The sequence below is a fragment of the Manacus candei genome, unplaced genomic scaffold, assembly GCF_025592945.1.
Source record: "Manacus candei isolate 608988 ecotype Guabito, Panama unplaced genomic scaffold, ASM2559294v1 h1tg000014l, whole genome shotgun sequence".
NCBI lineage: Eukaryota > Metazoa > Chordata > Aves > Passeriformes > Pipridae > Manacus > Manacus candei.
Genome location: NW_026138062.1, coordinates 28825309 through 28850215, shown reverse-complemented (window position 1 = coordinate 28850215; position 24907 = coordinate 28825309). Strand labels below are relative to the sequence as shown.

Here is a 24907-nt window from a genome sequence, read left to right as displayed (position 1 = left end):
TTAAAAGTAGCCAAGGGGTACTGTTCATTCAGTAGAAGGATTTCTCTTTATTAAACCTGACTGAAAGCTAGAAGCATAATACACTGTCTTCTTAATACAGTGGAAATTGCACTTCGATAATTTGCAACTATGATATAAAATGAGTAAATGTGTAGGCTTTTACATTTGCACCCAGGCAATTGATGTTTATCCCTGTCTGTAATCCCTGTAGCATTTCTGGATTGAAAATAACTGTTTTCTAGGGAGTGCTTTTCTTAATTTTTTCTTGGTTTTGTTTCTTGTTTCTTTTTTTTGTATGTGTGTCTCAAACGTCTTTGGATATGTTTTGCAATGAGCAAATCATTCAAAATCTGAACTCTACATATTTGGTGGGTGGTTTCTTTTGTTGTTGGTTTGTTTGTTTGTTTGAGTTTGAAAAAATCCCGGCAGGTTTCTTTGGAAGAGTTCAAAATACTGTGATGGGATTTTTCAGGAGAAATGGAACTGAACACTTATAAATGATACAGAATAATATTTATGAAGAAAGGAGAATGACTAATCTTAAGAGAAGTTATAATGACTCCAAGGTGTAGAAGCTTATTTAGACCACACCTAGTAGATTTTAAGGGAATTCCTCAGGTATTTATAAAGTTGAAGGCCTGACTGAGAGCCTATCATCTTAGTATTTTCTGTTGGGGAATTTGATTTATTTCTAGGAGAATAAAAAAAGTTTAATTTAATCATTTGTTTGAGGGAGTAAGTAGAGCGAGTTGATGCTGATTGCCTTTTGTCCTGACTCTTTGAGCTGCTACGCTCATATCTGATTTTAGTCAGAATACTGCAGATTCTTTCTGATGGTAAACATGCAGCTTTTTGCACAGTCCAGCACAAAGTACAAACTTGGAAATATTGCTTCTTAATTACAATTCACATCTGTGTACTTGGGGTCAAGCTACATTTTGAAAAAATGCCTATGTGTCAAATTTCAAAGTGTGTTTCGCAATTGCAACCCAAAAGACTTATGGTCGGTTCTATGAACTCTTTTTCAGTCTTCCTTAATGTTAGTTTAACACCCTCATGTTTAATCAAAATGTTTGATATTTAAATATTCCACATTGCCATTTTCCTCTGGACACCTAAACCAATATTAAAACAGAGTAAACTTGAGAAACTTGTTTAATTATTGTTAGTGGTCCAGGCAAATTCCAAGACTGAAAAATTAGCAGTTATTACACATTTAACGGAAATGTAATTTTATTTATTCTTGGTATTTTCACCATTTGAACTTAAAATATTTTGACCTGCTGTAGCCTTCTTCAATAGATAATTTCTTTACACTGAAGGGAAGTTTGACGTCAGGATGAAAATGATGCTGATTTTTGATGACTGTCTCAAAGAAGGTCTCCTTCATAATATAGACAGGAGTTATAGTCAGTGGTCAGAAGTATATTATTAATTTGGAATATATATCACCAAGTATTCTGGGATAAATTTTTAAAGACAAGTACTCTTGCCCTGCATCTGAGACCTTCATATTATAGGTTAGTTCTCAAAAATAACCAAAATATTATGGAAAATTAGTCTTAAAAATTTGTACTTCTATGCAAAAAAATATATATTAAACGCCATGCACAATGACTTGGATTTACTGGATTTTTTTTCATTTTGGGGGAAATAAAAACTAACCAAACAAGCAAAGTAAAAAAAAATAAATAATTAAAAGCCGGGAGATAAAAAAAAAAAAAGCAGGCTTGGTTTTCAGTGGTGGATGAAATCTAGATGGCAATAAAAAAAAAAAAAAAGGAAAAGGGCAGGGTGAGTTGGGGAAAGACCTTTGATGGTGGGACTGACCAGTCTGTTAACAGGATTAAATTTTCTTTAACCTTGATGTCTAAGTTTACTCACAGACCTAGTTAAATTGGTGGCTAGGCTGGCTCACCATACTTCCTTCAGGCTACACAGAAGGAGCAATTAAACACTCTTTTATGTAGTCACTGCTGGAAACAGTAGAAACTGTGCCACAAAGTGTTTGGCTGCATGGCAGAACTTGTACCTCCACATGTAAAGAAATAAAAGCTGTTTCTAAAATAGAAACTCAGAGGCCAATGGATTTATTGGCTGCAGCTGTGAAGGTGAGTGGCTAAAAGCAGAAACAGTAGTCATGGCCATTCAGCTGTGAAGATGCCCCAAAAAAATCCACCAACAAACAAAAAAACCCAACAGGCTTTTGCTGTGTTCTAGGATCGGGGGGGTTTTTTTGCTGATAGTGTTTTATTTCTGAGCATGAAAGCTGTATTTCATGTCCACTTTTTAGATGAAGTCAGGTGTTCTGACATTTACCATAAGTAAACAGGATAGTGTGAAGGAAATTTTTGATGACTCCTTTGTTTCTCCTAACAGAAACAGCAAGCAAGTTTTCCACTAGTGGCAAAACATTCAAGGTAAAATATACACGATGGCATTAATTGCTGCAGTGTATGAAAAACTAGATGGATTGTTGTACTTTTGTAATGCTTCAAAGGCATGATATTTTCTTACATAATTTTTAGTACATAATTGTGTTAGAAATGCCATGGATATTCATTCAGCACTTGCCATACACAAAGAGGTTTGCCTGAATTCCTGTCAAAAAATTTATAGAAATCATTAAAGCACTTTAGCCAAAAGGGATTTGGACCTGTGGTGCCACTGTGTGCTACCAGATTTTGTCATTTTACCGTATCTATGTTCTTGATAGATAGACTGTTCTCTGTCCTCCTCTCCTTTAGGGAGCTTTGCTCTTGTCAACCGTGTTGTTCATGAAGGTAAGGAATCTCTTCCTACACATCCTTATTGACACTCAAGCATTTGAATGGAGCAACAGACCCCTGCCTGAGTCTTGATTTCTTTTTAGTTTTAGAACAAACAGACAAGAAGCATTGACTTACTGCACAAAAGAGATCATAATTAGATGATAATGTAAATGATGATTCAGAAGAGGTTTTAAATGCAGTGCCAATAAATATGATCACAGATCCTGCCTTCTCAGCTATTTCTCGATCAGTTGGCACTGTATGTGTTTCCTACTCAAAGCCATTAAGCAATTTGTATACAATGAAGACGGTTAAGCTGCAGAAGCCAAATGACTGAAACAAAATTACCATGCTAGTCAAGTCATTATTCCTTGGAGTACAGAGACAGCTTCCTGAGGCTGTGGCTTCTTGATAGGTAGGTAAGGACCTACAAGTCAAAAAGAAATTGAAAGGATATTCAAGGATGTTCCCGTTTTTCTGGATTGTGAGGAAAATGATAAATACTGAATAACAACTAAACAAGTCTAGCAGCAAGAGATGAGCAGCTTTTTCTGCCACGTGACAAACATTTGCTTCATTCATGCATCATAAATCTGCAGCTTGTTGTCAGTTTTTCCTTAGTCTTCCAGTACAGAGCCCTGGAGCGTACCCACACTACTTGTTCTTGGAAGTATATTGAAATAATGACTGTGATTCAGGCTGAGGTAAATGGAAAAGGGAGGAACTTGTAATTTGTAGTGGCAAGATAAGTACTGTTCATGAGCTTGCATTTACTTGCTCTTTGCAAACATTTCTGCCCCTCCCCCCCAAGGTGTTACTCTGCGTGTGTGCTGCTTTTCATTTTAAACTAGATAGAGCCATTTACATTGCAGGGAGTTTATGAAGAACAACTCTTGAGGCCTGATTTGCTCCTGTCTTTCTTTAACACAGAGTAATACCAAAACACTAACAAACTGAAATGGTAGCATTTGCATTGTCCCAGTGCTACAAAAAAAAAAAAAAAGTGCTAACAATTAATTTATTAAGTTTGCTAGACAGTAAGTGATGCCTATTGCAGAGACTGGGACTTGTTCTGGAGGGAACAGTATTTACTGTAGAATATTCCTTAAAATGGCATTTTGAGACACCTGGCAGGTGAATTGGTGAGCTTTCTGAGGTGGATGGTTGATATGAGAGAGATATGCTTGATCTCTCCCTGTGTTGGATTTATGTGGCAAGGTTTTAGTAGTGGGGGGGCTACAGGGGTGGCTTTTATGAGAAGATGCTAGAAACTTCCCCTGTGTCCAATGGAGCCAATGCCAGCCAGCTCCAAGACAGATCCACTGCTGATCAAGGCCAAGCACATCAGTGATGGTGGTAATACTTCTGTGGTAACATAATTTAAGAAGGGAGAAAAGTTATTGTGCAGAAGTAAATTGCAGCTAGAGAAGACAGGAGTGGAAATATGTGAGCAACAGCCCTGCATACACCCAGGTCAGTGGAGAGGGAGTTGCAAGAGTGCTGGAGCAGAGATTCCCCTGCAGCCTATGGTGCAGACCATCGTGCATCACACTGTCACCCTGCAGCCCATGGAGTTTCATGGGGGAGCAGAGATCCATCTGCAGCCCCCGGAGTACCCCATGCTGGAGCAGGTGGATGCTCAAAGGAGGCTGTGACCCCATGCAATGCAGGAGCAGGCTCCTAGCATGACCTGTGAACCCATGGAGAGACAGGAGCCTACGCTGGACAGGTTTTCTGGCAGTATTTGTGACCCCACAGGGGACTCACACTAGAAAAGTCTGTTCCTAAAGGACTGCACCCATGGAAATGACATATGGAGGTCATTCACCCCTAGGAGAATTTCATGCAGGACTGTCTCCTCTGGAAGGAACACCATGCTGGTGCAGGGGAAGAGTGTGAGGAGGAAGCAATGGTAGAGACAATGTATGATGAACTGTCCCCTGTGCTGCTGGGAGAGGAGATAGAGATTCAGGGATAAAGCTAAATCCAGGAAGGAGGGAGGGGTGAGGGGAAGATGTTATTAAGATTTAGTTTCAGTTCTTATTATCTGTCTCTCAATTGTTAATGAATTTGCTTAATTTCCCCAATTATGATCTGTTTTGCCTGTGATAGTAATTGCTGAGTGATTTTTCCCTGTCGTTATCTTGACCCATGAGCCTTTCATTGTATTTTCTGTCCCCTGTCCAGATAAGGAGGAGAGTGACAGAGAGGCTTTGGTAGGTACCTGGTGTCCAGACAGAATCAACCCACTACGCTCCCATTTTTTGCTTTGGGAATGGTTGCAGTTCTCAGCCTTTCTCTAAATTCTGCCTCCCTAGACAGAATTTCAGTTACACTTTCTTTATCACAGACATTTTGGGATGTCGCCTGGTAATTCTCATTGACTTCACAGAGAACTCATTTGCAATACACAGTCATTTTAGGTACTTGACAATTATTTGATTGGTTATTATTTTGTTTCAATCAGATCACATATTACATGCCACAGCAAGCTGAAAAATTTCATAAACACCTGTTATGAGTTGTGGGTTTATGAGTTAAATTTAGATTTAAAATAATTTTGATTTGTTTTCCATGGTTGTTTTTCTTCTTCTTTTTTTTTTTTTTCTTAATGAAACTCTGTTGGGATCTTTCTCAAAGTCCCATTGAATAGATAGGATTTAAATATAAATTGAGAAATTGATATTAGTGTCTTGTTTATGAATGTTAGGGAACCTCAGATGAAGACCACCTGATTTTTTTATGTTACATTATTTTTTAATTTTTCTTTTATTTATATCTTTAGTTGCCAGATACAGTTAATTGCAATGATAAGTGATAAATAGACAATGAGTGCCATTCTAATCCATTACTAGCAAATGATGGTTTAGGTTCATTTATGTAAAACTGCCATTATATTTCAAACTCTGTAGTCCAGTAAGATATGCTGCTTTAGAGAATGTTTAGAATTAGATTTATAAAATCTTATGTTTTAAAAATAAAGGGAGAAGCTTTCCAAGTTTCTTTTAAAGCAACTCTTTGTAGAGGAAAAGCAAACTACATACACATCAAGAAAGTAGCATATGACAGACATCAAGAAAAACCCGGAATATTTCTTTTTTTTTAATCAAATATCTTGAAAATGTCAAATAAAGGCTATGTCGTTCTTTTCATATTAACTAGAAAATTCTCAGGGATAGTTAGGCAGCAGGAAGAAAATATTCATGGATTGTTGCATTATAGTCAGAGTTTCTGTCATTTCCCAAAATGCACAGCTGCTGTGTCATTTTAAGATTTAGAAGTCACTGCATTTACGTTTTAATGATCAATGGTGGCTCTTGATCTGAGTCATTAATGAGATTTTGGCTGCATCTGCATTTAAAACTTGTATATTCTGCAAGAGAAAAAGTATGCTTAGAAAATGAGATTTCTGTCATGGTAATAATAAGTTTTACATGCTCAAGCTGAGAGGATTCACTCTCGTGAATTCCCTGCTCAGTGGAAGGTTACACAGTACAAACTTTCTGTTAAATGAGAAGGGGCAAAGGGAGAGCTCTTGCTGCTATTTCCAGTAGAGTCTTTTGGTCTGCAAGTGTATAGAAAATGGCCTCTAGATGAAGGTGCCTGCCGCTTCTATGTTGAGAGTAACGTAGTAGAAAGTCTCCTCAAAATGAGATGTGATTTTGTCCCTTGCTCATTCATTAAAATGCTATCTATTACACTTTCTTTGAGGGCATCAGAGTACCTTGAGAATGACAGATTGAGTGCATACAGTGTCACTTGGGGGATGTTTAATATATTGTCATAGATATTTGGGTATAGTTAAACTGCTCTTAAAAATAGAAAGTAATGACCTTCCCAAACAATGTCCAAATTGTAATTCTATTCCATAAAATTTCCCCTTATAATTTTTCTTGTATTATTTTTTAAATAATAATGAGTATCAGTGGGTATCTTTATCAGTAATAACTTGCTTACAGATTAGTGGAGAAAAATATAAATATTTGTCAAGCTAAAGAGTGAGTTTCTAACAGTGTTTACCTTCTTGCATGCTGCCTTCTCTGACATATGAATTTCATTAGCCTTTCTATCCTTTTACTCAGAGACTTCTTCTATCTACTTCAGATTCTTGGAATTGCTCTGGTTAATTTCTTCTTGCCAGTAGGCTAAATGAAATTCCCAGTACAACAAAAAGAGAATTTTCCAAATTAGAAGTTGGTGAATATATCTAAAAATCACAGAGAGAACCATGATAAAGTTTTCTTGTAAGAGTGCTATAGTGTTGTACTTATACCTATTGAACAAGGAGTACAGTTGAATAGGTGCCTCACTGGGCTGAGAAGCCATACCTTTTTCAGGTAAACAGTAATTATAGTCTAATATAAGCCAGTTGCTGTTGCAAAACCAAAGTACTGCCTATTAGGACATATGAGAAGTATCTTAGAAGAACTATAGGTTGTTTACAGAATGTTGGGACCAATCTATTACTTCAAATACCTCACTTGTATGAAAACTAAATCTGTAAATTGCCCAAGACTTTATGTAGAGAAATAGCACGCGGCAAAGTAACAAATCAACTAAATGCTAGCTTTGTTTTGGACAACGGACACCTGCTACTGATTTCTGATAAGGCCGTGAGTCACAATCCTAACCGTTGTTCTAGAAAAAATTGTTAAAAATGCACAAAGTTAGGAATAAAGGTGTCCCTATAGGCTATTCACTATTCTAACTGTGTTGGAATTTGGCTGGCATGAGCAGTTTAGTAACAGATACTGCTTCTAATTTGGCCATAAAAATTAAGGAGAATGCAAGACAAGGTTGACAAGACCCATAACACCTTTTGTTATCTCTGTCAAAAATTTTCCACTGTTGATTATTTTTCCATTCCATTTTCCCTATATGAGTCTTCAATATGGTCAAATGCCAGCTCTCAGTTCTTCAGCATTGTCTCATTTACAGCAGAGAGTTCATCCTTTGATTTTTGACATGCTATGTGCAATTGCAGCCTGTACTAGCACTAAATCTTACCACTTGGGCATTGCAGAACTTAATAACAAGTGAGAATTAAATAATTTCATACAAAAACCCCTACAATTCTAACCAAGTAATTCCCTTGGGATATTTACGACTATGTGATTCTGAGTCAGTTATTTTTGAGCTTGGGTGGAGGACAGAATAGCCATGTCCCCTATCCTCCTCATCTAGATGTTTTAAAAATCAGACTACAACATGTTTAGGACTCTCTATTTCTTCATCTCAGGTCAGAAGTTTGCATAATCATAGAATCATTTAGGTGTGAAAGATCCTTTAAGATCATAGAATCTGAACTTTGCCAGTTTTGGAGATTAGGAGGGAAATGAAGAAGAGTAGTTCAAGAGAGAGCTCTGGTTATCATGAACTGAAAATCCAATGAATTTCATAAACTAGGGAAAAGAATGATCCAGAAAGTCTATCTCAGCAGTGGTTCAACAAAGTCTTATTGGCCCAGCCATTGCTTTGCATTTTTATAATTCCTCTTACTAGTGATTTTAATATCAGGGAAAACAAATGAAATATCTTGTGTAGTAAATGTCCACTGCATAGCATAAGATGACTGCTCTGTAATGTCCCTTGTAAACATAGAACTTATGAAACTGACCTTCCTGGATAAATGTAAAAGGATTTAAAAATTTAAATTTAAAATAATTAAGAAAAAAAAAAAGGTACATGTGCATAAACTAGTGGCTAAGAATAAAATCACAATTTCAGGCCTCATCCTATAAACACCTTCCTCAAGTCATTACTTACTTATGTAAGTAGTGAATATCATGGTATTGATTATATGGATAAGGTTGCACATTTGGGCCCTTGAACTGGACACTTTGAAATCCTGAATAGAGGCTGATTTTGAGACATGAGTGGTTTTGTAGAAGCCATTACAATTCTGATATTACCTACATTTTAATACTGGAAAATTTTAATGTGGACAAAGGAAATAGTTACAGATGAGATTCTATGCAGTAATACCTAGAGATAAGTTTATGCTAGGACAGTAGAAGCAGAGAATTTGTTATAATTTTTGCTATTGCTGGGACCCTATGGTTTATTTTGGGATTTCTTTTTTAAAGGCATATATGCATAAACCATATGCATATGTTAAGTACAAGTTTTATGTTTAGACAATATTGGGTATGGTTAAGCTTTTCTGATTACTTAACTATTTGCATGGAAATGTGGCTTACGTCCTCATCAAAAATAAAAAAGCTATCCTTTGCCACTGGTGTCTTCCAATCACACCATTCTTGATTGAAATGTCTGAGAAAAAAAGGAGCTTTTCGCTTTTCAGCCTTAGGAAAACCAATTCAGAACTATTAAGCATAGCTCAATCTCCCACACTGTAGAGGGAAAAAAATCCCTTTTGGATTGAGGATAAAGTGTAGTGTATGCCAAATCCCAAATAATGTGTAGAGAAAGCTACAAGCGAGTGAATTCTGCATAGGATTGAATATGATTGTCTGTGTTACAGAGTTGTAATATATCGAAGAGCATAAAACTCAGTAGGCCTTTGTTTCAAGAGCATCTATTAGTTTCATCTTTGGTTCTGAAGCTTAACTTGTAATTGGGTAAATGAAATTTCCAGATTTGGGAGGTTCCCTTTTTAGAAGTGCTGAATGGCATCTCGTAACATTCTGCACATTAATTTTTGTCTTTTAAAATAACCACAAATTCTCTTTTCTGTTTTAAGAACACGTTTGCCAGAATGGAAGCAGATATGATGGTACTCACTGGTACTGCTTCCAAAGCTCATTATCAAGTATACAGTGACACAAAACAAAACAGGGTGCCCTTTCTTTACCTAAAATAGTAAAATCTATCCCATCGATACTTCATTTCATGGATATATCTACCTAATCTAAATGGACCTGAACTTTTAACATGAGTAGATTGTTTTAATGGTTACAGAAGTGTCTATACCAGACACATGCCTAATATGAGATATACGGAAAAAATTACAGTATGTTGTTTAGCTTCAATATGCAAAACCAGAAGATAGCATGCATTTGTGTAACATGAATGAAGTCATATGGGAAACCTAATTTTCCATAATCATAATGAAGTATTTTATCTTTTTTATTTTAATAGTTGGATGAATTTTATTCTTCTTTGCTAAGAAAGGGAAAGCATATTAGTTAGAATAGTCTTCAATAATTATGTAGATTTTTCATATGAAAACTTTTTTTAACATCAGGTCATGTTTTTTAACTGATGACAAGATTTAGAATGGAGGACTTGACTTCAAAAGTAGGCTGGCAGACCTGGAAAGGTAACATGAGCATCTAGGTGAAAACTTTTTTTTTGCAAAATAGTGATCATTTAGGTAAATCTACTTTTCCTGATCAGATGGTCTGCTATTTCTTTTCACAATATGAATTGTCAAGAAAGAAGATAAGTTAAAACTAAGTGGTTGTTTGTAAAATAAAATGGCCAAAATATGGCTGGAAGTACAGTATTTGTGCAGCATTAGGGTATTCTTTTTTCGTTTCTGTAGTACTGAAGAAGAAAAAATACAATACACTCTTTTCCTTGTAGGTGGCTTTCAAATTAAAGCTAATTCATTGTTTCATGATGGTGGGATTGTAATCAATGAGAATTAAGCCTTAGTAAAAATTTTAAAGGTGAAGAACAATACACATATTAATTATTCTGAGTTCATGTTTGTAAATATTCATAGATTGGAAATACCTCTCATATTCATGCTTTTATTATCCCATAAAATATAGGATCCATTTCTTCTGGGCTTTTAAAAATTAAATTCCTTATTGTTACTAACCAACTCCTCCTCTTTTGCTATTGAACATATACAATAGCATATTTGTGCCAGAACGTGCTCAGTGCATGTCCTGTGGACTGGAGTCAGCCTAAAACCAGTTTTGCAGACTAACTGTAAACAATCAGGCATATCTAAACCATGTGGTGAGTGCAATGTGGATGTCCCAAAGACAGCACAAATGTGTAATCCACTTGGTGCTTTGTAGCATTGTGTGGGATATACCAGTTCAATATGTGAAAGGTAGAACATAACTTTTTTCTACAGCCCAGGTTGGAAGGGACCTTCAAAGGTCAAGCCTTTTGTGGAAAAGAGAATTATCTAGCAACCTGCCACATTGCACCTTGAAAATCTCCAGTGATGGAAATTGTTGGGGAAGAGAAGGAGACAAAGCACACCATGTTTCTATGTAGTAGCTAGTCACATCTTAGCTCAATTGGGGCTGCCTGTCTTTTCTCAGGTGTTGTTCCTGGGCCAGGTACCTTCACAGGCTCTCTGCAGTGTCCAGTTTGTAAGCACTGTCTGAATTCAGCTTCTGTTCAAGGCAGTTACAGCCCTCAAGCTGGCCCTACAAGCACAGCTTCTCTGTGTGCCCCCACCACCAATATCTTCATTTACCTTCTAGTTACACCCAACTCCCCACAGAATTTAGAAGGTTTTGTGCTGGCTAGATAGGTAGGTACTTAAAGGTTTTTTTCCCTGTCATCTTCCCCCCCTAGCTTTGAGAATGTAATTAAATTAATAACAGTGGAAAGAAGAATTGTTTGGGAATAGTGTTCAAAATCTGTGATCCTGCTTCTACCAAGTATCTCTCACACTCTCTTTTTGATTCTGTTTTCACTTAAGAGATCTGATCTGAGAAAAAACTCTTCTATGCTTGTGCCTATCATTATTTACTTGCACTGAAAATCTTCATTTAGGAAAAACTAGGTAAAGAAGAAGCTAATGAATTAGAAATTGTTTAAGAAGAAAAAGAGGAAGAATATCTCTGAGCAGCAAGACAAGCAGAAAGGATAAAAATGTACTAAGGAAGCTGTGGAGAATAGGAAGCATAAGAAGCAAAGTGCCTCTTGTTTGGAGACATTGTTCATGTCTTCCAGCTGCTGGATGTAAAGCAAGATGTCAGTAGCATAGCTGGAGGTTAAGATAGGGCTGGAAGACAATTGGGCCACACAGAATCAATTGTATAGCTGTCACAGCAAAAATGTATTTGGTGCTGCATCTAAAAATTTCACAGTTGCTCCAAACACATGCACAAAGCTATATCGCTTACAGCAATGGTTATACTAATTGACAATGGATGACAAATCCAGTTGGCTAACTGAAATGGGGTAGAATACAATAGAGCATAGGACAATTATTCTGCACAAGGGAAGCCCTAAGTCCTAATACTAAGATTTCGTAGGAGATGATAAGATACTGGGTTTAATACTAGGATAATAGTAATTAGAACAGAATAGTGATTCATTATTACACAGTCTCCCTCCAAGAATACCCAGATGTCTCAAGAGAAAATGCCAACATAACAAGCAAAGAAAAGAACAAAATAATCAAACAGCCAGAGATGGGAAATTCCACTTTCAGGGAACTTTTCTCCAAATTCTTTTTAAATGTACTGTCTTTTAAATCATAAAACATGACACATAATCTCTCTTTCAAAATCTTTTAACAGTTGGTCTGTGTAAGATTCCCAAGAATATAAGAGTTGTAAGTGCCAAATCCTTCTTTGAATCTTGGTAAGGTCTTGACATCAGTGACATCCTGTGGTGCTGAGTTCCATTCTTTTTTTTTAGTCTTTTCATATGAACCCTTCTCTATATGCCTAATTATTGCAATCGCTCATTTCTGAGTACCTTCTAATTCTTCATCTTTTTGTGATGGAGTGACCAGTACTTCACACTATTTCAGAGGAGGGAAAATTATTGATTAATATAGTGATGTTATATTTTCTTTCTCTTTTATTATCCACCTAATTTCTTATGCATGTTAACATTTTATGTGCTTTTTTGACTGCAGCTGCTCATTGAGCAGGGCTCTTCAGTGAGAACCCTGATGTTTTTCCTAAATTGGTGCTCATAACTGAGATTTCTGGTAAAACAAATCATCTGTTGCAGGTTTTTTGGGGTTTTGTTTGTTTGTTTGTTTCTCCAATATGCCTTTGTATTTAAATAAATTATTTTTACGTCTTTTAAGATGACCTATTCATTTACCTTGGTCAGTTACCTCTCAAGTTTCCTGTCTTATTCAGACTTGGTTAACAGAACTTTCTTGTAAACTGTAAATTTTGCTACATTGCTGTTCCCTCATTTTTTTAACTTCGATTAGTATATTTGAAACACCTGGTCCTTGTATGGTGCCTTGAAGCACCCTACTGTTGAGTTTTTGCTATAATGAAAGTTGATAATACATGTTTTTTTTTTTTTTAATCTTTGAGAAATGTTTTGCTTCATTTTGCATCCTATCTCGAAATTACTTAGTCTCCGACTGAGTCTCTTGAGAGGAACATTGATCTTTCCATATTTATTCAATTACTCTAACAAGGTTAAGGGCCAGATACCTTCACAATTAAACTTAAATCTTTGAGAGACAACTGTGCTCTTTGTGACCACAAGTACGGAAATTAAGGGCAGAGGATGGAAAAGTAATTCATTCATCATGTTGGGCAGACACATTCAAAATTAAGATATGAGAAAGCTTTTAACATAGCAGTTCTTAGCATTGTCTTGGTGATAATACTAAAAACAACAGGAATATAATCAATCTAAATAGGCAGGAGTATCTGAGTCTACTTCTTACACCTAAGACTTTGTGTGAAAATAAGAAAAAAGTAAACTAGTGCTAAGGTCTAGACAGATGTTAATTTTCAAGACTTTCTTTCAGAGTCTGATATGAACCAAGATATTTTAAGATTTGGAATTCCTAAAGTTCTTGTTGGAAAGGCAAACTTATTTTGAGGCTTTATATGTCCTGACATCCCCTAGGCCTGCTTATTTCCTGGTCTCTCTCTCTCTTTCTCTCAAGTGTTCCCCATCCTCTCCCTGAGAGAGTCTATGTCTGCTTCATCAATCCTGACTGCCTACAGTATGCAACAGACTTCACCACCTTTCTTCACAAAGAAGATTGCTTGCACAAAGGAGGCTCCTCTGACTGCTTGGGACACCTTGCACAGATGCATGCCACTGCCTTGAACTCAGAATGGACACTAAAAGAGATCCTGAACATACTGGTGGAAATGTGATCAGTCATCTGCAACTCAGGCCCCAACCTGTTTGGTAAAGGAACTATAAAGACAACTAGAACTTCTTGTGATATTCCCATGGTTTCATCTGACAGAAAAACAGTATTTTCCATGCTCTAGTCTACCCAACCCTAAACCAAACTATTTTGGGTGGAATGCAGGTTGAGAACAGTTAGCAGTTGACAACAGGTATCAAGTATTTATTTTCTGAGCAAGCCTGTAAAAATCCTAGTAACCCCTCGACAACTAGTACTGGTACCTGATAAGATTAGAGGGCAGAACAAGGAACATAATAACATGGCTATCTGTGGACCAATTATGCAAACACATATCTGTCTATCTATATATATATATGTACACATATATAACTGGGTGTATAAGAGTATATATACAATATATATTCTTTTTCCTTTAGCAAGATATTTTGATATAGTAAAATATGGGATGCTGAATTATAAGAGAGTAACAGTAAAACTTGCCACTGTGACCTTTTTGTTCATTCATAGCAACACAGAAATTACCAGTATAATATATCACAATCAAAAATACAGTTTCTTATTTGAAGGAACAATTGGAAGAAACCTCAGTGCTCTTCCCTTAGTTTTGGAATGCTCTAAAATACCATAGGGCTTGTGCAGCATAAGAAAGTGACAGGCAGAGAACACAAACTGTACAGTCACACCTATTAATGAACATAATGTTATAGTAATTGCACTTTTGCATAAGTTATAAGAACAGAAACTGTACTGTGTGTCATTTAGTTAATTTAGAGGGAAAAAAAATGTATCCCAAAAATATGAGCTCACTACAGTGAACAGTTTAGACTTGAATGCTTTTCACGATGTATTTGCAAAATAAGCAGCAACCTAATAAAAAGTTATGCAAGTCTTTACAGTTTGCCAGCCAAACCTGAGAAAATTACTAAATGTTAAGTGATTGCAGGCAGAGTTTTGTGGAAACAATGCGTATGGAAAACAGTGACAATACTGTGCCTGCTGCTGGCTTTATACTGAAAATATCCATGCTTTGCAATTGCTGTGGGTTAATATATCTCTTGAAATGTGTGTGTATTCAGGTAGTATTAAGAGATAAATATATACCTTTTCAATGGTGCTTTTTCATTTGGGAGAATGTCACAGAATACTTTTAACGTCTCTAGGAGGCTGTTACTCTTTAACCAAAGCCTGTAACCCACTATTTTTCATGTAAACCCACCATGACAAAATACATAAATAAACCATAGTTAAATATTAAAATGCTGTCTGAAATGAATCTGTATCCCTACAATACTCCAGTGCAGAATCTGTACTTCTTTTTTTCAGGATTTTTTTTCTTTTCTTTTTCTCTAGAACCTATATAAGAATTAATTTGAACATAGAAAAGATTTATCAGTGCTTTTCAGGCTGGTTTCTTGATTCTCTACTTTCCTTAGAAGGCTATGCATCCACCTATGTTTCCCAGAGCTAAGTGGGATATCAGAATCCATAAGAGATCCTGCATTTTTCAAATCAAATATTTTAATGCTTTCCCTCCCTCCATGCTATTAGTCCCCAGTAATGACTTCTTTTTGGGTAGTGGTATCAGTGGATATTATTTTAAAGTACAAGACAGAAAATTAAATAACACAGTGTGAACAAGCCGTAGAGGGTGATATTGGCTAACATACCTGTTTTTTGGAAAGTCCTGTTTCATCCTTAAATCTGTGACAAGATTTATCAGTTTCAGGTCATGGGAGTTTATGTAACTACTGGTAGCAGGCATGGGTGGTGTTTTTAGTAACTCTGCATTTCAATTTTATGTAAACCTTTTTGTAGTTATGATTTTTTTTCTTTAGGCTAAGCAAACTAATAGAATTATGAGGCACAAAAGGTAACCTTTCTGAATTTAGCTTTTTTTTCTTCTTTTTTTTTTTTTAACCTGAGGTTCACAGCTATAGAAATGGATGTGTAAGATACTTCCTTACCTGTTCTATACTTAATCAAGTATTGGGACAATGTATTTTTGCTGCCCTTACTGGGGTTTTCCCACATGTATACAGTCATAGAGAAATAAATATATGCAATTGTTCTATTTATTTCTTACAATATCACATAAAGGTAAAAATCTTATCAGTAAAAATCAACAGGAATTTTGGTTTTTTGCTTAAGTGGAACTCAGATTTCATCCAAATATGACAAAGATACTGTTGAAAAGCTGTTTTTTATGAACACTCTCAGATCAATTGAAATTTCACATTTTTGTGGGGTTTTGTTTGGTTGGTTGGTTGGTTGGTTGCTGTTTTTTTTTATGATGGCACTCTATTTTTCAGATACATTGACTTTTCTGACACTTTTAATTATACTTGTCTATGTAAGACAAACCGTGATCCTCAAACCATCCAGTCAAAACTCTCAGAACAGAATTATATGTGGCTCCCAAACGAAAACAGATGAAAACACTAAAGCTAGATGGACAGATACATTAATTATTACATTAACTTCAAATATTTTTTTCCGTACCAATACCACTTTGAGAAATGGAGAATCTATCAAATCAAGTATTTGACAGGTAACGTACAAGATATCATGTCATTTATCTGTTAGACAAGAAAATACTCTCCCAGCTGAATCTTAATAAAAGAAACTTGTCTTCATACTAACACAGATTTCACATGACCCTCGGATCTTGCCTATGCACAAGGTGTCTATATCGTGTTATATTAAGGTGTCTATATTAAGTGTTAAGTACATTAGTATAACATTAACAAAGTATGAACACTAGCAGGTGAGAATGTTGTCCATCCCTAGAATGGATTGACTTTTGAAAACATAACTATCAGAGTGCTTCCTTTGAATTTTCCCAATTGGTATGGAACCCAGGGCTGTATCAGTGGAAATATTTAATCTTTTCCTATCAAAATTAAATACAGTATAGCAAAATTTTGTGATATATTCCCAAGCTCTTACTGACCATTTATTGTAAAACCATATTAAAAAAATAGTGTAATTAAATTCAAGATGTTCTCTAGTCTAAAGACTTTTATGTTGTACTTATCTCAGTAGTTTTGTAAAAAAGGTTTCTGCTCAATGAATAATATCTTTATTTTAAAGGCAAATCTTTAGTGTGAAACTTAGTAGAAGTTAACTGCCTTGTCATTTAAAAGCAATGGTGACTTCACTGTCCTATTTCCTTTTCCTTGTTCATCTTTTTTATTTTAATTTCAGATTTCCCTGCTTTTGAAGAGTGAAATCGGATTGGCCTTTAATTTTTAGGTTCCTTTTCATATTTCATTAAGCAGGTACATACAGTGCCACTCATGCAATAGTAAAGTAGGGCTACAAAAGGCAAGGGAAGAAGAAAAACCCCAAAAACCAAAGCAATTTCTTTTTAGTTTAATTTAAAAATATATCTGTTCAATTAAATTCTTTTTATAACTTCAAAACGATGTGTATTTTCAAAGTACTGGATTTTTTTTTTTCTTTTGTCCCAGGCTAGTTTCAGGAAAGCAATTTAAAGATTTCAAGTACAACCAGAAGTGTTGATCATAATGTCAATGTTACATTGTAGCTTTCTGTCATACAACATAGTACTTACTCTACAAAGGAGACAACTGGCAAAGCAACTTGTTAATCCTATGCCTAACTGTGAAGGAAGAATTTTAATATAGCAGTAGTTAGTTTGCATGCAAACATCTCTGAACTGCCTTGTAAATTTTAGCCCAATGTTTTAAGTTTGTCCATAACATTAGCTGAGAAATGTGGGGTTTAAAATAGAGTATGTTATATAAGTTCTTCACACCTCCCAGGAATTGGTAAATCCAAGTAAGAAGCCCTGTCATGATTGTCAGTGTGTATGCCTTTAGATTGTCAGTTTGAAATACTTCTTGTACTGAAAACCTATAGGACACATCTTGTATTGTTCCATACCCTTGTGCTTCTCCTTAGAGAATCAGTTCCCAGTAATTGCTATGGTGGAAGCAGAAATCTGATTGGGATGGACAAATAATGTTGCATTGAGTAAAACTAATTCCACTCATTTTAATTAAACTTTGGGTAAATATGAATTATTAGTAATTGCTAGACATATATTAAAAAAAAAAATAAAACACCATGGATAGAAATGCCTGACTTCTTTCGAAGTAATTCTTTGTATGCCTAGGTCAGCTAAACATTTTCTTGTACACTTAAAGTAGATTTGTGGTCTTTATATTGTATTGTCTATGAGATCATCAATGTATCCCATTAATGAAACTCCAAGATAAAGCTATGCCATAGTCGTTTCCCTATTCTTAGCGCAGAACATACTTCTTTTTTATGCTGTGGAGAGTCCATATTCAACTATACTTTGTTTTTGTTTTGCCTCTGTAATTTTTATCTGAATTACATACATTCATTTTGCAACTGAGTCAGAAAAACTGTTCTTTTTCGGTCTCTCATCAGTTTCTTTCATTTACCATTCTTTAACTAAATAATTTGATAGTTGATACATACATTGATTAAGCCTTTTCTTATGACTTGGTTAAAGGGGAGACTTTCAGAAGTTAATTTTGAATAGCTAGCTTGCAGTTCTCAATATGTTGAATTAGGACACATAATTTATGGCTGCCATAGTTAGTTGTGATATATGGAAACTAATACTTTTAACATTAAATCCTGATACAAAAGGAATTTAGTAATTTCTTAGATGACTGAATTTGTGTATGAGATGATAAACTAAACAAAATCAACAATGTACCAGGAAATCATTCAGATATTTACAATATATGTTTTTCTGTGTCCCAAGAGATCAAAAGAAAAGTATGTGAGTGGTACGCTTACTTGCTTCTCAGCTGGAGACTTACTAGTTGTCAGTTGAAGATCTGTTTTGAGCCAATCTGGCATCCAGTGTTAAGAAAATGTATAATCTTTGTCCCCTTGGTAACAGTTGTGTTTAGCACAACACAAAATGTGGTACTCTAATCATTACTCTAATTGGCACCTTTGTTGACAGTCTCAGAAGAAAGGTCAAGATATAGTTAGCCATGGGACTAATGTACTGTCTTACAATCTGCAGCCTCCTTGGCTGAATGCTGCAATGTGTTGAGCAACCATGTTGTGCTGGTTTAAAGGTAAACCAGCAGGGGAAATGAACTCAACTCAAAAGACAGATTATAAGTCAGAATAACAATTTAATAAAATAATACAATAAGTACGATTATACAGACAAACAATTGGTTTTAACCCACAAAACCCAAATGTATAACCCAGCACCCTGGGGCATGAACAGAGTGGTGTTCTTTGAGCCCCGAGTCCAAAGTAAAAGGAGAGGGGAAAACCTGTTGCAGTCTGGTTGGTAAGTGGTGGTTGCAGTCCAGTCGAGAGTGGTGGTCTGCAGTCTGGTTGAGAGTGGTGATCTGCAGTCTTCCTCTGGATCCCACTAGTGGTTTAAAAGGTCCCAAGACTCCAAGATTATATATCCTCCAGTTCAGGCAGGAATGCTAAGTACTTCCCTCAGGGCAGGGGGTTCCTTAATGGGTGTGAGGACAAGAGCAACTCCTACCTGGCAGGCCTCTTAGCACCTAGTTTATAGCCTGAGGAGTCAGGCTCTATGTGCAGATGGTGTAATGGTTCATTGATAACAGTTTCTGGGAAATGACATGGAAGGCTATAGAATACACAGTTTTGGGTTACACCCATCCAGTGATGAACTGGTCTCAGCTGTCCTAACTAGGACACATGTGCTTTTTAAATTCTACTGATATTTTAGCAAATTCTGTGAATAAATACCATATGCATTTAATCTTTCTCTTTTTTTCCTTTTCTTTTATACTTACCTGCAGATAGCATGCTTACTGCATTAAATCTAGGTGAGGAAAAAGGAAAACGAAGTGCCAAGCTAGTGAAAAAATATCTGCAACCCGAACATGTAATAAATTCGTTTACTGTTGACAGGCAGTGTTTTATACAGGGGAATATTAACACCACCTAGGCCAAGCTACTTTGGGTATTTCAAGAAAGTACATATTAGAACACCTAAGTTTAAAAATCCCTATTCCATATATAGTCATATTCTATGAGGTGGAGGAACTCTTATGGGATGATTCAGAGCCCTAAATTAGTTGACTAAAGTTAGACAGTGTGAATACCTCCCACAGTAGCAATATGTTGTAGAGGGACAGAAATCAGACAAGTGAAGAGAGAAAGGGAGGAATGGAGTGATAAGGACAATAAATGAGGTAAGTCTATAGAGAACTTTAGAAACTGTTAGAAATTGTCAGAAGCTTTTTACCAAAAGGGGGATCAGTTTACTTGATGTAGCACATGCTCCAAACCACGTAGCATCTTCATAGTTAACTGTAACAATAGCGTAGGTACGACACCTTCAACTGTGAATATCCATACATACATTTGTTGTATCTGTATTACAATTGTTCCTGGAGTCCTCAGTCAATACTGGGGGACTAAAGTACGGATATAAATAATTCCTTCTTCAAGGAGCTTACAAGAAAAATAGGATTCATAGGTGAAGAATAGGAAGGCAAAGGGAAGAAGGAACAATGAAATTACCTGTGCAAAGTCATGAAGGATAATAATTCTTTCTTACTCTAACATGGACTGTAATCTATAATCCCCACAATTTCCACCTGGAAAAGGATTTATAATATACACAACTTTTGGGAATGAATTTTTTTTTTTTTAAATTTTGCCTTTAGTAAAAGAGAAAGTATTTATACTCACAAGTAATGGTGCCACAGTAAACAGTCTCATTTATGTTCATAAACGTTGGGTAGAGCACTTGAAAACATAGTCCTTTCACAGTATTTATAGGGTTTATTGTATTTTATTGTATTCTGTGTTGTATTAAAATAATTCTTTTAGCTGTAAGCACCTTTTTAAAGAGAAATCAAGAATTCTGCATTCATCTGTCCATAAATTTATTAACTCATTAGTCACTGTACAAGTGAATAGCAAATTTCAATTTTTCATCCTCAAAAACAAAGGTTGTTAAAGGATAGATATCCTACATATCCCAGACTTTCAATTTTTTAAAATTTTTATTTAACATTGATTTAGAAGTCTTTCTAGCATTTAGTGGGATTGCTACAAAACTTTCTCGTCACGCATGGACATATATGCACACCACACTAGTGCTTTATATCTGTCCCTTTACCTATATATCCATTACGTATCCATTAGTTACATACCTACCTCATATCTACATATCCATCCATTATCTTATGTTGTGTATGATAAAAACATTTGACATGTTGAGATCCAGGTATCTCTGAGAAAATTACCATTAGATACTGTTGTTATTGTGCACATTAAAGGAATTGCACAATAAAAAAATAAGTATTATTGTTTGTGAAAAAAATGGGAAGCAAATGCTTCTGTAAGAATTAGTAGAGTCATTATTTTACTTGCTGTTCTCTTTGATGGACTTTCATTCTACTGACACTGTAAATTGGCTCAGTTGATACAGTTTTGAAAGTTCATATCCTTAGTTTTGGTAAAGCTAGTACATGAATCAGAGATTGTAGATCTGGGATTTCCCATTTGTAAGTACTGATAGCACAGATAGTATGATATCAGTCTATACAGAGTGGCTCCTTTTACAGAAGTACACTATATTGGACTAGAGCAATACTTTCTTGATGGTTTGTGGATTTCCTAAATTGCATGGTATTTTAGATTTGGGGTTAGATTTGACCTGGACCATCTGTTGAAGACATAATAGCTCTGTATATATTATATTTTGGATGCAATTTAGCATCCCATGCCAGTTATTGTAAGTCTGTTTGATCTTACTCTGTAGAAGGCTTCAGCTGGATACCTGTTTACCAGCAGAGAAGTGCTGATTTCAGCTTGCATTCTTTTATTCGGTAACATTGAAGAAAAGTATTTAGGCAAGTTGACTTCTGCCTGAAAATGCTGAAATAAATTTATATGACCATTTATCCTACTCAACAATATGTGGTTTGTTTTTTTTTTTTATTAGCTACAGCAAAAGCACGGGCTGTATTTGATGCCTGATAGCTATAGTTTTCTTCAGATAGGCTCATAAATTTTGCATCTTAATAGACAGAAAGTGAACTAACACAAGTTGTAGTGTTACACATTTAGCTATTGAGCATTATAACTACTAAATATTGAGATTTTTACTGTTCTAGAAAAAGTCTTAAATGTTAAAGCACTAGAAAAAGTTTAAGATTTGCTTATTATTGTACCTATTGCTTTATAGTCTTTCCCCTGTCTAACTTTTCATGCTTTTTTGGTCATTTTAATAGGTTGTTCAGTTATATTGCATTGAAAATGTATCCGAGGGTAACAATTGCTGCAATCAGTCACTATTTTCTTTGTTCTGGAGTAAAGAGATAAGCCCTTTCATTCCACCACTATCAAATTTCTCTCACTGCGGAGCAGGAGCCAGACACTGTATATATCTGTAACACTGCACATATCAGCCGGGCAGATGTCACAGAGAACATTCCCAACATGATACAAACTTTGTATTTTGTCAACAGAAAGACATCTGCCATACTCCTCTTGTTGATGTCCTGATAAACCTAGACAGGAAGTTCGGACATATGGGCTGGATAGAACATGGAGTCATGTCTGAAGAACATTAAATTTAGATTCAGCTGGAACGTTCTGAGTTACTTATGCTGGTCTTGATTTTCTGCTCTCTTACAACATTCATACTAAATATATTTGCTTGTTTATGTACACAGTCTTGCCTAAAAGTGTTAACATTTTCTGTATGTCTGAATTACAAAGCAGTGTACTTAAAACATGCAGTCAAAATACAGTAGTTTCTTAGAAAGAGCTAAAGCAATTGGCTTCCCTTAGTAGCTGAAACTGTGTCTAAACTCTCCTTAAAACTGACTCTGTCTTTCTTCCCCCCACCAAATGTTATTTGGAAATAAATAATAATGAAATAAACACTTGTGAAACAAAAATAGATGTTGCATTAAAATAAAATAAAATAAAGTGGTTTACCTGTTACCAGAAAAGTTAAAAGTTAGTTGTGGTCTAATGCTAGCAGGCAGCTCAGCCCACACAGCCACTTGCTCACTCCCCCACAGTGGGATGGGGAAGTGAATCAGAAGGGTTAAAGTGAGAAAACTTGTAGGTTAACATAAAGACAGTTTAATAGGTAAAGCAAAAGCTGCACACACAAGCAAAGCAAAACAAGGAATTCATTCATCACTTCCTGTGGGCAGGCAGGTGTTCAGCCATCTCCAGGAGAGTGGGCTCCATCATGGGTAACATGGGATTTAGGAAGACAAACGCCATTCCTCTGAATGTCCTCCCCTTTCCTCTTCTTCCCACAATTTTATATGCTGAGCGTGACATCAAATGGTATGGAATATCCCTTTGATCAGTTGGGGTCGACTTTCCCTTCTGTGTCCCCTCCCAACTTCTTCTGCACCCCAGCCTCATTGGTGGGGTGAGGTGAGAAGCAGAGAAGGTCTTGAGCTTGTGCAAAGAGTGCTAAGAAAGACAACTGGGTGTAATCAACAGTGTTTTGGTCAGAAATCCAAAACCTAGCACCATGCAGGCTACTATGAAGAAAATTGACTCTATCTCAGGCAAAACGTATAAAAAATTAAATTCAGGATATTATTTATCTCATTTATCCCTTGAACCTAATGTATTCTTCATATAAATACATAGCATGATAGTTTCAAAATTGGCTTCTGTTCTTGGATCCGGTGATGTACACTTCGGGAAAGATCACTAATGTCTAAGTTACTATCTCATGGAATAAAAGAGAAGAAAAGACATTTTTGTTTCATACCTTTTCCTTCATGTTTTAAATAAAAAAATTTCCCTATAAGTATGTAGTTTCTGTTACAAATTGTGACTACTCATCTGAGGCTATAATATATTTCACTGGGTCAACTAAAGACAGATAGGATTAAATATAGTGTAGCTCAGCTTTGGGTTTCTGTCATTTATGCTGGTAGCAATTTCATCTCACTGCTTATGTATCCATGCAACCATATGTCTGTGTGAAGTCACATTTCGCTTTTTTGATGAATAAAGTCCTTCTAATTTCCTCTCACATCAACTGTAGAACTCATAAATGGGGTGCAAGTGTCATGTAGTTAGATCAAGAATATCATATATTTATAACTTATCAGCACAATTGTGTGGTTTGTTTTGTTATTCACTTCCCTTTATATTGTTTACATGCTGAGAATTTGCTTCCTGGCTTTCTGGAAAAATACCAAACTCCAAGGAAGTTTCTCTTCCTTTTTACCTTCCTGTTCAAATGCTTGTGTGCATTCAGCAAGAGGATGCCAGCTGCATGAATTTAAGCAGCAGAGACTGCAGGAGAAGATGATTTTAGCAGAATTCATTGCTTTCTGTGGTTTTGCATGTTCCTTATTGGAACTTGTTTTCATGTGCTAAGAGTGTAACATGTGGCAGTGTGAGATGGACAGCTGTTGAGCACCAAGAGTTTAGAGTTCTGGAAAAAAAACATGCCAAGTATTTTTCTTTTTATTTGACAATATGAGGAAGGACAGTCTTCTGACCATTTTAACAGTTTTTTACAATCATTTAGTTTAGTGTCTGTGGAAATACATAGTGCAGCTCAACTATACCGTGAAAGCTTTCTTTGCTTGAGTGTTAGTGTTGAGCTGTCCTGCCTTATGCAAGCCAAGTGTTTTTGAAATGGAGCTGCTTGCAGAAATCTTAGGATGTCTCTGGAGAGATGTGCCAGGACAGGGGCATACTGGTTTTGACTTAGGAACTTGCAACCGTTTTTCCTAGGCAAATTAAGTATTACTAATGACAGCAGTTCTACAGGGAAACACAAGTGAATGTTCTGTAGATAACTGCAGAGGAGGGAGAGAATATATCTTCTCCCTGCCTGTTGTTTTCAAAGTCTAGTCTTAGAAAATTAAAGGACAGGAGAAAAATAAATTATTAATACCACTCATGAAATTTTAAACATACAAACATATCTTGAAATACAGTAGCAGGAGGGTGATAAACCCACACCCTTTCCACTTTTTCTCAGTAGTGGACATGTTTGTGCAACAGCACTCAAGCACAGCTTCTTACTGCAGGTGCTTTTACCATTTTGGGAGTTCACTGCCCTTGTTTTGTTAGCCTCAGCAGTTTGAAAGTGTTGGCTCACCCG

At 35.9% G+C, this 24907-nt stretch overlaps 1 protein-coding gene across 5 annotated transcripts in view; it reads left to right on the top strand.

The window, feature by feature from the left end:
• The window catches only part of PCDH9 (protocadherin 9), a 689952-nt gene that overhangs the window by 166924 nt on the left and 498121 nt on the right, over positions 1-24907 (top strand). Inside the window, exon 3 of one of the 5 annotated variants that reach the window (XM_051778869.1) lies at positions 13579-15363. The exons of the other annotated variants lie outside the window; for them this stretch is intronic. Within the exon in view, the coding sequence (XP_051634829.1) occupies positions 13579-13599 (21 nt within the window). The 3' untranslated portion in view covers positions 13600-15363. Of the gene's footprint in view, positions 1-13578; positions 15364-24907 lie in introns of those variants that run through there. 5 annotated transcript variants of the gene reach the window in all.